The sequence below is a fragment of the Trachinotus anak genome, unplaced genomic scaffold (genome assembly GCF_046630095.1).
Source record: "Trachinotus anak isolate AG129_WGS33_773 ecotype Australia unplaced genomic scaffold, CSIRO_AGI_Tana_v1 ptg000031l, whole genome shotgun sequence".
NCBI lineage: Eukaryota > Metazoa > Chordata > Actinopteri > Carangiformes > Carangidae > Trachinotus > Trachinotus anak.
This window is the reverse complement of record NW_027273882.1, coordinates 4703863-4717019: the sequence shown is the minus strand read 5'-3', so window position 1 is coordinate 4717019 and position 13157 is coordinate 4703863. Positions and strand designations below refer to the sequence as shown.

The 13157-nt window shown below is 38.4% G+C and overlaps 1 protein-coding gene and 1 long non-coding RNA gene across 10 annotated transcripts in view; one reads left to right on the top strand and one right to left on the bottom strand.

Moving 5' to 3' along the window:
• The window catches only part of ryr3 (ryanodine receptor 3), a 110990-nt gene that overhangs the window by 80665 nt on the left and 17168 nt on the right, over nt 1-13157 (bottom strand). For 3 of the 8 annotated variants that reach the window (XM_071467778.1, XM_071467772.1, XM_071467774.1), the window contains exons 3-7: nt 8584-8688; nt 6077-6097; nt 1866-1940; nt 1338-1416; nt 1085-1197 (exon numbers count right to left, since the gene is read on the bottom strand). In XM_071467778.1, coding sequence (XP_071323879.1) covers nt 1085-1197; nt 1338-1416; nt 1866-1940; nt 6077-6097; nt 8584-8688 — 393 coding nt within the window. Of the gene's footprint in view, nt 1-1084; nt 1198-1337; nt 1417-1865; nt 1941-2318; nt 2334-3812; nt 4288-6076; nt 6098-8583; nt 8689-13157 lie in introns of those variants that run through there. The other 5 variants (XM_071467775.1, XM_071467780.1, XM_071467773.1 and 2 more) reach the window with 4 other exon arrangements.
• Nucleotides 4286-12857, top strand: LOC139612327 (uncharacterized). 2 transcript variants are annotated; one of them, XR_011686503.1, is made up of 7 exons: nt 4286-4426; nt 5382-5425; nt 6859-7250; nt 7872-7952; nt 8538-8659; nt 12033-12273; nt 12770-12857. It is a non-coding gene; the product is annotated as an uncharacterized lncRNA (long non-coding RNA). The 2 variants fall into 2 exon arrangements; XR_011686504.1 differs by lacking the exon at nt 8538-8659.

Here is a 13157-nt window from a genome sequence, read left to right as displayed (position 1 = left end):
CCATTTTCTGAAGAAGAGTTTCCATGGGAGGAGTTTGATAAATGGCATCAAGACAGTATCAGAAACAGTTACCACTTTCACACTTAATCACTGTAAAAATGCCAGACAGTATTGCTGTTTAAATTTTAATTATCACTATAACCGAAGTGGATTACCACGGGTAATTACTGTGGTTAATTTAACTCGTTAGGTTCTGTATGGCATCAGCCAGCAACAGGCTCCCAGATGCATGTGCAGAAAGCAACGTGGGTTTGTTTTGTGTCAGTCAAAATATGGCAGAAAGCAGTAACGCTCTTCCACAGATTCTTCAGCCTTCTAATTCCCTATTTACAATGAAATTAGCGGGTATAAGCAGTTTTTTCAAAATGCAGGTAAACCTGCTTAAAAAAAAGGCAATTGACTTCTTTTATACTGCCAGACGAGTTTGCCTTTCTGTTCAGAGAGGACACACAACTCACCTGTGACAAAGATGTGTTGGCAATGTTAGTAGTTTAATGTTTAAATGCAAATAAAATGTGCTACTAATTATTTATTTATGGTTTCCATGATAAAATTTGATGAAAGTTATTACTTTTTGAACATTTTCAACATATTTTAACAATACCGCAATAACACTGATAACTGCTATAATTCTGGTCACTATAAATGTGATATTAAAATTTTATACTGTTTCATCTCTAGATAAATGTAATGCATTATTGATGTAACATAAAACAAAAAGATATTTAGATTTTAGCTATATGATGACCAATACCACATATGTTTTTTCATTTTATAGCTTTTGATTGGTTTAGCTTCATGATTACCAGTGGGAGTTTTCTCCTATCCTACATATTCTGGGTGTATTTGTTGACCTGGTTAACCAGCTGCTGCTACAATTGCAGGGGTAAATAGAGTGTTATTCAAGTGAATTGACTGCAGTAAGATGAATTATACATCTATCTAAAAAAAAGAGCATAAGAGTCTCACGATGCAGGTTTAACACAAACAAAAAAAAAAAATCCTTAACCATCTCGTATTCTTCTAAGTTGCAGGTCAGTTTGAAGGAATCTATTGTATTCAGAAGCTACCGGACTTGACCTACCAGGTATCTCTCCGTTGACACACTGACAAGAATCAGGTCATCTCCGATGCGGACTTTCTCTCCCTCGGATCTCTGTTTGGATGCAGGGTGGATGGTCCACCAACAGGCTTCTCCTGTTCACACAAACACATGAAGGCATTATTTATTAACTATTGTCCAACACAGTCATATATGTGTCATTTTAGATAGTCCTCACTTTTCTCTGCTGTTTAAGTGTCTGAACTCTGTAAAATGTCTGTTAGTCGCACTGTACCTGTTGAATGTTCTTGCAGCCCAACATCGAACGACAACTTGTCTGTCAGAGACCTTGATGTCTTCAAACAGGTCAAGTACTGGTGAGTGAATATAACATTATAGTCAAGCTGTGAGTGGTAGGTTTAAAAATAGGTTTAAATTACTTATTCATGAATCAAAATATAGATAGTATAAGGTTTAGAAATGTATGCTGTACTTAATGCTACAACAATTAGTTGACTGATTAGTTGATTAAGAAAATGAATTATCTATCAAGTATAAAAAACAAAAAGTTGATTGGTTCCAACTTCTAAAATGTGAAGATTTGGACAGAATTTCTCAGTTATGTATCTAAATTCAATCTCTTGGATTTTTCAACTGTTGCTCTGACAAAATGAGTGATGTGAAAACTTTACATTGGTCATTGGGATAGATTATACAGTTACCATTTAATTAACAAAAAAGTCATATTTGTTTATTAAGATAACATGTGTCACTGAGCTTTTCTTTACTGTAAATTGCATCAATTTACATTGTTGATACTCACCATACCACTGAAGGAGTGACGTAGGAGGATGGCATGACCGTAGAGCAGGGTTCGGTGTCCGCCCCCCTGACCCGCCTGCCGGGAAACAAACAGGTAACAGATTATTATCATGTCCTTGCATCCTTGACCTCTGAACCCGGTCACGTAAACTGCATGGAACTGAAAGGATCAAGTATCTTTTACTTCGGACCTCCATTCCAAGTGCAAGCATATAACAAACAATGACGGAGGAAGGGAAACACAAAAAAATTACATACACAATCAAACAAACCAACAAACACAAACATGTACAGAACCACACTCATTAGACAGGTTGCCCATTCTCATGACAAACAAACTGTGACGAACAGTTGCAAAATGCCTGAGGAAATGTGAAGAAATAGTTGAGCAACAAAGAATGAAGATGAGATTTTTTTCTTCATCACTGTGGCGAATAAAGAAAATTCTACTTACCCTTTTAATCAACCTCTAGCAGCAGAGGAAGAAAAAGAAAGATACCATAAGCAGAGGCATCAATTGAGTGCGAGTTAAATTGAGTACACGATTTCCCATTTTAAGATTATAATACATATTTGCCTGTTATCTGAAAGTTTTGTTTTTATTCAGTTTGATTTTTGGATTAATGATAAAAATTACATGACAATGCAGCCCGATAGTCATATGTGATACTGTTGCCCATACATTCTCTACTTGTTAGAGATTTCTCATTGTCTCATTTATGTCTCCGCATAAATTTAGATTATTAAGGCTATAAACAGACACTCTGTTATCACCTACAGTTAATTCAGAGTGTACAGTCTACCTGATTTGACTGGTGGTAAACAACATTTAAACTCCTAACAGAAACAACTGGGACCAAATCCAAGACTATGACACTTCTCACCACTGTGCCACACACTACAGTGTTCATTCAACAAGCAATACATAGAGGCTATCCCCTTTCTTGCCCAGTTGTCAGCATTAATTTGTGTGTTTTCTCGTGGCGTCACATTTAAACTGACCTAAAGGGAACTCCCAACTGTCCCTCGAACATGACCCTACGGCAATTCTCTCTTAGCTACCAAGTGTCTCCCAGATGGCTTGCATAAGACAGACAAAAAAGGAAACTGAAGGTTCGATCAAAAGAAAAATGGGAAGAGTATCCAGCAACAGCTGGGAGTGAGGGAGGGGGTACAGAGAGAGAGCCAGCCTGTATTTCAGGCCTGCTGTCATGCTGACACATCACTGCCAGGAACTGTGACCTTTGGTTCGTTGCTCCTCCTGTTGTAAGTACTGTATCCTAAAGAGCTTGGAGTGAATTTGTGTTAGAAACACAGACAGAAAGTTGTGTGCAGATGTGTCAATAAGCATACATGTGTGTGTTAGGCGAGGAGGTTAATGCCATATTAATTAACTCTCCAAGTTTTTTTTTTTGTTTATAAAGGTCCACTGCTAAATATTTTCTTTTTAGGCAGGAAGGCATAACTAGACATCAAAATTAATCATGTGTCATTGTAAATAGTTGGCTTTACACTCCATGCTAGTACCCAGGAGCACATTTTGCTATCTGAAGTTACTGTACCACCAAAGTTAAATACAGTAAAGATCAATAAAATGAACTATTTAGCTTTAGCACTTCTAGGACCTAATACAAGTCATCATTGTCTTTGATGGCTTAGCTGTCAAATTGAAGCACCCACTTCTGATACTAGCTGCTAATCTCTATTATCTATTTCATTATCTTCCTCTATTAATCCCTAATTTATGTTAATATTAATATACGTTGACTTCAGTGGCACAAAATAAACTGACAGTTGAAGGAGTTCAACCTGATGCAAAAAAAAATTCTTCACATTTCTGTAGAAACAAACGCTGCGCCATCTTGATATCCATGAGTCTGAATTTAGCTGCGCCACTCCTACTCATGGATATATCATTAAACTATGTTTCTACTTTTTGTTAACTTACTGAACAGCCGCGGGACATCGACTGAATTCACTGAGTACTTCACCTGCGCCTCGGTGGGTTTGTATTTGTAATATTTGCTTTTCTAAAAGTGCTAATTTGAGGTTAGCTTACATGTCTTGCTCTATCAACGGCTGCAGTAGCGACAGCGACATCCGTTACAACGTCATCTCAAATTGTCGTTAACCCACAGGTGCAAAGTGTCATTATAATCAAGGCCTATGTTGCTAAGCTAACTGACAGATTGCAACCCAATCGTCGCAAATTTTTATTTAGATTTTTTTTTTTTAATCTACTTAGCTATTTCGCTGATCAGCTATTTGTGTACATAATTCTACATTCAACAGCAAATTTCTTGACTTATATAGACTAATAAAAAAAAAAAATTAACCGGAAGTAAAATGTTGCCATGGATTCTTTAAAGTAACGATAGTAGCTCCAGCATAAGACCCGTTTTTATAGTTTTTTTTGTTTGTTTTTAGTTTTGTTTTTTAACATTTAAGTGCACCGAATTCTCTATTAGTAGTTCCTCTTTGCTTTGTATCCATGGACTTCCTGACAACTATCACTGGATTGCTTTGTTACTGAAGAAAACTTAAAAACCCGGCGATTCTCAGGCAAGTTCTGTACTTAAAAGGGAGCGTGTTTTTTCTGTGATTTCTAAGCGGGTTGATGGACGTTTATTAAAACTGAAAAATGTGTGTTGCATCTGTATGTTCATATTTGACAGATTTAAGTTTTTCGATGATCTGTGGCCAACTGCCACATCTGTCTTGCAAGCGCAAAACGCCTTTCTGATATAAAAAGTAGTGCTAATTGTCACAACCCACCCAATGGCTTTACTTGATAAACCACTGACGATGATTATAGAATATATGATTGATTTATTTTCTGTTAATAGTTTTTCGCAGCATTGTTATGGCGCAATAAAAAAGAGTCAAACTACTCCAAACACATGGATGGTTTTGGTGCCTTGTGTTTTAAACACTAACCTCCTTAACACTTACATTTTCCTGCCTGCTTGGCTTTGCAGTATCTGCTGTCTCTTTGCCAGAGCAATTACATCAAACCATGACTATGTAATTTACCTCAACGTTCACTTCTTATCAATTGCTTATCTTATATGGAACAGCCTGAGCACAGAAATGGTTCATGCCAGATACATTTACTAAGTATCACTTGATATATTGATTAGCGCGTACATATTCACTGCCCTGTCCTTCAAATCATCTGGATAATGAGACAGATCATGCACCATTTGCTTTACATTTACTTTAACAGTCTATCAAAGTACAGTATGAACCAAGTGTATTGTGCTGGCAGTCCAGTGAGTTGTGAGAGTTGTGTGAGGCACAGCTAAATCATCCTTGAATCATCTACCAACAGCTTTGCTCAACTCCAATGTACGTGAAGTTAACACTCTGAAATCAAAACTGATTTCAGGACATTTCCTCGTGTCAACACCCTCAAAATTACCTGATGTTAGAGACCAAACCCAGAGAAAACAGAGCAGCACACCCAAACCATAAAGTGAGTTTTCTGCCAACATGTCGGTTTTCTCCTTTCATTCAGATTCAATCAACTGGATAAAATATCATTCATCATTCCTGCTTTTGGTAAGCAACATTTTCTTATATGTATGCTTTTTTTTAACAGCACAGACATGTTAAGTGTTATATTAAGGCTTGTATTTTATTGCATTAAAAGCAAAAAAAAAAAAAAAAAAGAATGCAAAGCAAATTAGAAGCAGGCACTATCACTTGAAAGTGCTTTCACACTTGCAAACAAAGTAGTCTTCAAAGAGGGCAGGCAAAACATTTGACTCCAGTGCACAAGGTGACAGCACCAATGGATGTCTATTTCAAGATTGTCATGTGTTAAAGTTCAGAGACATCTGTGACAAACTAATTGATTGTCCCCGGACTGGCGGAAGGAAGGAGAGCATGTTGAGCTATGATGAGGTGAAAGCTTAATTTACTATCCTGAGGTTGTCTGCACAGACAGAAATGTCTTCCAAAATCCATCTGCACAATATGTGGTGAGGTAGAAAATGTACTGCCATTAGCTTAATATCTACCTACAATGTAGTTCTTGTCATACACTTGTAAACTAGATGGTGTACAAGCTACAAATGCAGTTTTTATGACAATCAAGAAATAGGCGTCATTTCAAGTGAAAGTGCCTAAAGTTAAACCCTTTCATTGGACAGTCAATACATCTGTCATGCACACTGACAACGTGATTGATGAATGAACTGATGGACCTACCCATTTTTCATGGTCAGCGCTCTATTAACACACAAATACAAATGAAAAGAATGTGTTATTGGGATGTATGGAAGTCAATTACACAAATCTGAGAGAAACAATCGAGAGAAATGGGCCCTTAGTGCAGAAAGGAAGAGGAGGGTGATTTATTAGCCTTGCTACCAGAGAGTTTGTATTCTAGCCAACATCACGTTGTCTTGCCAGAGAAGGCCAGCCAACAATGTTGCTCTGTTGAGCACAAAACAAATCTGCTACCCAGGCTAATAACAATGCAGGCCTGATTCTCCAGTGGAGAGGACCCAAGCAGTATACAAAATAAGACACATAAAGAACCATCTGTGCCAGAGGGCTATGTTGTGCATGAAAGTACAGTGGTAGCCAAAGCAGCCTAGTACTGCACACAATTTGGGCTATCTTGCATTAGTGTTGTGGGACTTAGGACTCAATTCATCTTGCAAACGACACTGTAATGTTGTGCAGAGCTCAGGTTTCTCTAATAGCTACATCTGTACTGCACAATGATTCATGCTACCATAGCTTTGTCATCTCTGTTCCAAGAATACTAGGGGTCTGTCCTAAGTATTAGCTAAAAATAATACTTAAACGAGGAATGCTTTCCAAATAGACCATTTGTATCCAAAGGGAACAGTGATGAAAAAAAATACCACCAGTAAGACACAACTTCTTTTATGTAATGGTTTGTTCATCCAAAATTAATACTTGCATGTATTTGAGATTTAAGCACTGTTTTCTCTTTGTTTTTTCCCAAAACATATTTGCAGGAAAGAGCTTAAAATTTCATCCAAACAAGGGCGATGCCATCTCTTCCCATCTCTGAACATCTCCCTTTGGCTCTAATGCTAGAAGGGCTGGGTGATGAGATTAAATGACACATGAAATGACCATTAGGGCACAGCAGCATGAGTGAATACGACCATCTGATAGGGGTTTACAGAGCAGACATCGCCCACCGGATGGCTTCACTGCTGTCAATGACACCCCTGCGTCACAACAGAGAATCTGCCTGATCAAACATTACTTACCTGCTCTAATAAACATGCCAAGGCAACTGGAGCAGAGTCAGGAGGAAGGGGCTCGCACACTGTTTCGCGTAAATCAAGAGAGCACAGGGCCAGGAGAGGAGGCGGAAGTGAATGCAGCAGAGCACTCACAGGTAATTTTCTCACCCTTTCTTTGACCCCTGACAGCCTTTCATTTCCCGAGCCTTCTGATCTCTTTTTGCAAAACAGGAACGTGTTACGGAGAATGAAAAGAGACAGCTTCTATTTAGAATTCAATTACAGTTCTCCGTGTTAAAGCAGTTGGGAGTATTGCTAGGTGTGGTCTGTCTGCTTGCCCTAAATGCCACTGGGATTCGATCCAACCTACTAAGTGATTTTTAACATTATCCTTTATTAAAGTCAATATTTCATGCAGAAACTATTTGAAGTATGGGCAAAATAATTGACTGTTAGTAAGTCAGCATTTGACAGTTTAGACTGACATCTTAGACCTGGCAACCTTATTAACAAAGGGGGTCTGTTTCGAGTTGTTAAATTCCTCCATACATACGCATTGTTATGGCCTATGCATTGCAATACTTAGCCATTACATACAGCACAGATGTAAGTTAATTTCTCAAAGTTGTTCAATGTACTGTCATATGTTTTTTATTATAATATATTTCCACACAGACTCCACACATTATCTTTGCAATGTGACAAATTTGTGATTAAGAGAGATTTTAGTGTTTAAATTCAAAATTATTGACTCAAAAAATCATCTGTTTTTGCAGGTTCACATCTACATTGAATGTAGTCAGGACAGCGGGACATCCAACATGACCGAGACCAAGACCCTGCAGCAGAGCCAGCAGGTACTTGCTAGTTAAGTACAGCATTAAATTTTATTACAGTTGCATTTCTTGAATAATAAATGTCAATGAACAGCTCCACAAAGTTGTGCTGGACCTATATTTGACATCAAAGAGGTTTGAAGTACTGCTTCCATCTGTGAAGGTTGTGTTCATGAAATTCCTGAAAAACATTTGAATCCATCAGTTTAGGCTAAACAGATAAAGCATCATGGGTGGACTTGGCCTGATTTGGTGGCCTAAAAAAAACCCTGAACTATTTCCAATCAGGACAGTTTTCAGAATTTGAACTGAGAATCCTTTTTACACAGATTCAGGGCATTTTTGGTTCCAGTGCTGTGACTGCTCTGCCAATAAGGGAGTTCATTCAATAAATATCCCTTCAGCCAAATTATTGTATAACAGTTGAAAATAATATTGTTCCATTATACTCATCTTATATCATAGTACATAGAAATAGAGAATGAAACTTCTAACTGCAACTTAACTCAAGGGCATTTTGTGCTGCCAGTAGACTACAGATTGGTTTGTGTCAAAGAAAGTGCATGTATGTGTATACAAGTGTTTGAGTGTGTTTGTGTGTGCAAGACAGGGAGAGGCGTTGTTTGTCAGTGGGAAGAAGGGAGGTACTCACCCCTTCGCTGTTCTGCCCAGTGTTAGCCAGCATCTCCTGCAGGGCCCGCACTGACAGGGACTGCTCCAACACAAAGGTACAAATACACAGGTCTGGAGGAACATACTGCAGGATGAAGGGGAGAAACAGGGTAGAAAATAAGGGGGAGAGAGTGAGGGGAAGGAGTGGAGGACAAGGGGACAGAGGGAAAAAAACAGTTTGAAGTTGAAGAGGCAATGACAGACTCGTCTCCTGGGCACAAAAACAATGTGCCAGCAGTTTATTCTCCTTGAAATTCCTTAACTGGTTTTTCGCCCTTTTTTTGCTCTCCTCATAAGAAAGCAGCTACACCCAACTCTGCTGGTCTACCATGCTCTGATCTCTGAGAGGAAAATACCAGGTAGCACTTGAGTAACAAACCTTTCAACATTTACAGACTGAAGACTTGAGAGCAAAGATGGTTTTAGAAAATGCAGTTTGTAAACATATTTTATGATGCCCACTGACATTGTAAAAGTTGATGTCCAAGCAATTTGATGGACTGTGACGTGCAGGCACTGAGTGACCTATGAAAATTGCAGTGTCAGTAGCTCCCAACTGAAGCCTATGATGGCTCAGTAAATAAATATATAATTGTAAATTATTCAAATTAGAGTGACATCAAAAAGATATTTAAATTCTAATTTACCAAATCCGTAAGTATAGACAACTAGGCATGCCCTAACTTTCATTTTAGTGTCCATACATTATTTAAACATATAAACACACACACACACACACATTTATGTTTCTACATCTTAAAGACATGAAACTGAATATATTTAATAACAGCAGGGAGATGCAGTACTTTAAAGTGGTGTTGATTTATTTAAACACATCTTTAAATACATGCACCCACACGTATGCATGTAAGATTTTATCTACAGTCTCATATTTAATGAATATTTCCAGAGCAGTAATTGGATACAAATTTAACTGCAGGCCCTGATCTGAGACAAGAGACCAAGCAAAATGATTAAACTGCTCAGTGAGGAGTGGTACTCATAAATAATTCTGAGGACTTCCAACTCCTCTGCCATCCTGGTGTGCTGCTAACGAGTGGCTGGGGATTATAAGGAGGGCTGTCAAAAGGTGTTCGGCCCGCGACTGCAATGACCGATAATTAGTTTGGGTCGGCCTTATTCCTCAGCGCACAGGGCCGTCTGGCTCCCGGCAGTAACAGGCTGCAGATTCGTCCTCCACTTTCAGCAAACTGTTTATGTCTGTCTGTAAACTTTCAATGCATGCCTGACAAACAGGGGACAGTGTAATATAAGGGTGTAATTTACTGGGATTTTTTTTTAAGCAATAAAAAAAGACAACTGAGGTTTATCAAAGAGCCAATGCATACAGATGATACTGAAGAATAAAATGTATATTGTTTATTTAAATTAATTATTTGGGTAATTAGAAAAAGACGGGGCATTTGAGATAAGATAATGCTTGAAAATGACATTCTTCTTTAAAGCAGCTCAGAGTTGGCAGACCAGGGGGCCTGGTCATTAATAGCATCTGCTTGTCAAAGTATAAAAAAATTGATTTACTTGGTGATGTGCAAGATGGCACTGTTGACTGTTAACATTACACTGCTGACATGGCACATAAACAACATGTAAACACACAAATAGCAGTAGCCCAGCTCTGTCACACTGTCATATCCCTACCCTCTTATCCTTAAATAAGCCTAATATTATTTAGTATGTACTTAATACTGTTTATCTCCAATTTCATGACAATAGCCAGCGTGACTATCCATCTCTACCCACCATAGAAGAGGACAAGGAATGATTTAAAGTGTTGGGTGCCTGCCCTGACTCAGTAACACAACCAGCTGACCCTTGAACTCTGCAGTGAAGTGAGAAATGTGAGCAGAGGGGAGGGCTGCTGGGTGATAATGAGGATGGCACTGCTCTGTAACTCAACACAAACATGCAAGGGAACCTCCAGCACCACTCTGTGTGTGTGTGTGTGTGTGTGTGTGTGTGTGTGTACACACGCGCAAACACACACGCATTGTGTTTATGTCCAGTTGTGCCTGCAAACACATGCTGTCATCTCTGATATTCATCATTTAATTGCATTTTCACCCCCCCCCCCAAAAAAACAAGAACTATAATAGAAAAGGACATTTATAGTAGGCTTGCAGCCCAAAAATCTATTTATCTCACCACAAACTTGAGAAAGGGCCTGATGAATATTTACTTTTGCCTTCAAGTGGATGCAACATGACATGATGCAGCTACACCTGTGGTGTCATACGACCTTCTACAGTGATAACTCGCAACCTGCTGCAGACCTTACACCTCTTATGAATTATTCACTGCCAATTTTCCAATTATCATACTTCTTTCAGGGTTGGGCAGACATACTGAACATTCTGCCATGTCTGGGAATAGAAAAGACCGTCTCCATGGTCACACTGACCTTTAGAAAGTCTGATTTTTTCCATACTCTACAGGGAGCTCAAGACAGTACAATGATATAAGCTGTTAAAATGGAGGAAACAATCCTTTAAAAGATCAAACACTATTATTTGACAATCTATATTATTACATCATATGCAGGCTTTTCAAAGGAGATAAAATAAATTGAAATAAATTAATGCTTCCATCTTCTCAGTGTCATCTGCTGTTGTTAATCCCATTAACTTCCACTTGTTCCACAACAAAAAGGCATGTAAGCAGAAATTAATCAATAGAATAGCATTCTAAAGGATCAGTCTGGTGATAGTCCAGATTTTTCTTAGTGTCATCAAAATCCATGAAAAGACCAAAACCAACAATGAACTGATCCTGCTATTAAGCATTTTCTATGCAGCCAAAGCCTGATATAGCATATTCCTTTGTGCTATAGACTTCCATTGTTGTCAAAAAAACTATTAAAAATACATCAGTGAGCCATATCATTACACTGGGTGACATGGTCCTTCATATAATTGAACATGGACATACTCTATATACAGTACCACATATACCATCCTACTGCTGTAAATACTCACGAGAGCTCCAAATCTGCAGCTGAAAATAGTCCCCAACAAATACATTTTTTAGGTTTAAGTGATTTTGCGAAGAAAAAAAAACTACAGTTCCCATCTCTTTTATTTGTTATTGTTATTGTTATTTAGCCTTTTTATATGTGATAATGAATATACATATATTATTGCTCCCCTTATAATTTAATACAATCAACACCTAAACAGAAATAAGCAAAACAATATATTAAACATTAATATTTATGATAACATTTTTGCAGCAAGATGTTCCACAATCTAATCTGACTATTACAAGTTACTGTGTTCACAAGAAAGAATGATGACACAACCACAATAGAAGCTTACAATGTACCATTGTAATATATCGTATGAAAAGCAATACAAATACTTAACAAAAAACTCCCTGTTTCACTCCGGCCTCATTTCAGTCCACCTCCAGCAGCGGCAGGCAGCCAGGCTTCATTAGAATCTGGACGACGAGGTGTCAACACCTGAGATCAGCCAGCAGATGACAGCCCCTCCCCCTCGTGCCAAACCACAGCCGTCACCCTTGACATTCAGCCACATTTCAAACCCAAGGAGGTCCGAAGCATTGTCACCGGTACCAAGGTGAAAGGAGAGCGGTGTTTGTGACCGGCTGCCTATAGAGCTCTGCAGGTGTAGCTGAACAACAGTTCCAGGTGGGTGAGCAAAAACATGCCCTTGCTTCCCCAAATTTTATTCACAGCCTTATTGCTCAGTGGCCTGATTTAAAAAAAAAAAACAAAAAACCATCCCAACCTGGCAGTGGAAAGTTGTTTGTAGTGAGTTGTGGTTGTAGTGAGGCCAAAATTAAAACACTAAGCACATCATCGGTATTCAAATATTCAAATATTTGCTGCACTGTCTGTCCCACATACATCTGCATTACTGACTGACAGTGAACTTGCTCTCCCCATTGAAATGTCTCAGAAATATCACTGAAAATGTTGTGACTAATGATGCACATAATAATATATACAATAATTATGTTCCTATTAAGAAACATATTCTCCAGAGCCAAAATGATCTGCCTCATTTCAACATGTCTTTTTTTTTTTTTTTTTATAGACCGTATAGTACATCTTGTCAAAAAGAAAATGAATGAAACATGTAACAGAGTACTGACAGCTGTGTTGTGTTGCTACATCACCACAGACAGCAAGACGCGAATTCACATCATTCAGTCACGACGAGAAACTTCACTCCTCCAACAATAAAGCAACACAAGTTGTTACAGCCATACTGTATAAATCATGTTTGTCGTTGTTTTGTCTGCTCCATGACCAGCCACTGGGATGCACTGGTGCAGAAACAAATGCAATATCCCTAACTGACCCCATAAACACTGTCAGTTGTGTTTCTCGGGATTCTGGCCAAGCTGAAAGCACCACAGCAGGAACTGAACCTGGATCGCTGCAGCAGTGGGGGCGTGTTTCTCCTCTGCACCACCAAGGCTCCCTTTTTTTTTTTTTTTTTTTTTTTTTTTTTTTTTTAAATCTAATTAGTTTACACCACAGAACTGGCACTTTCTAATTCATCTCTA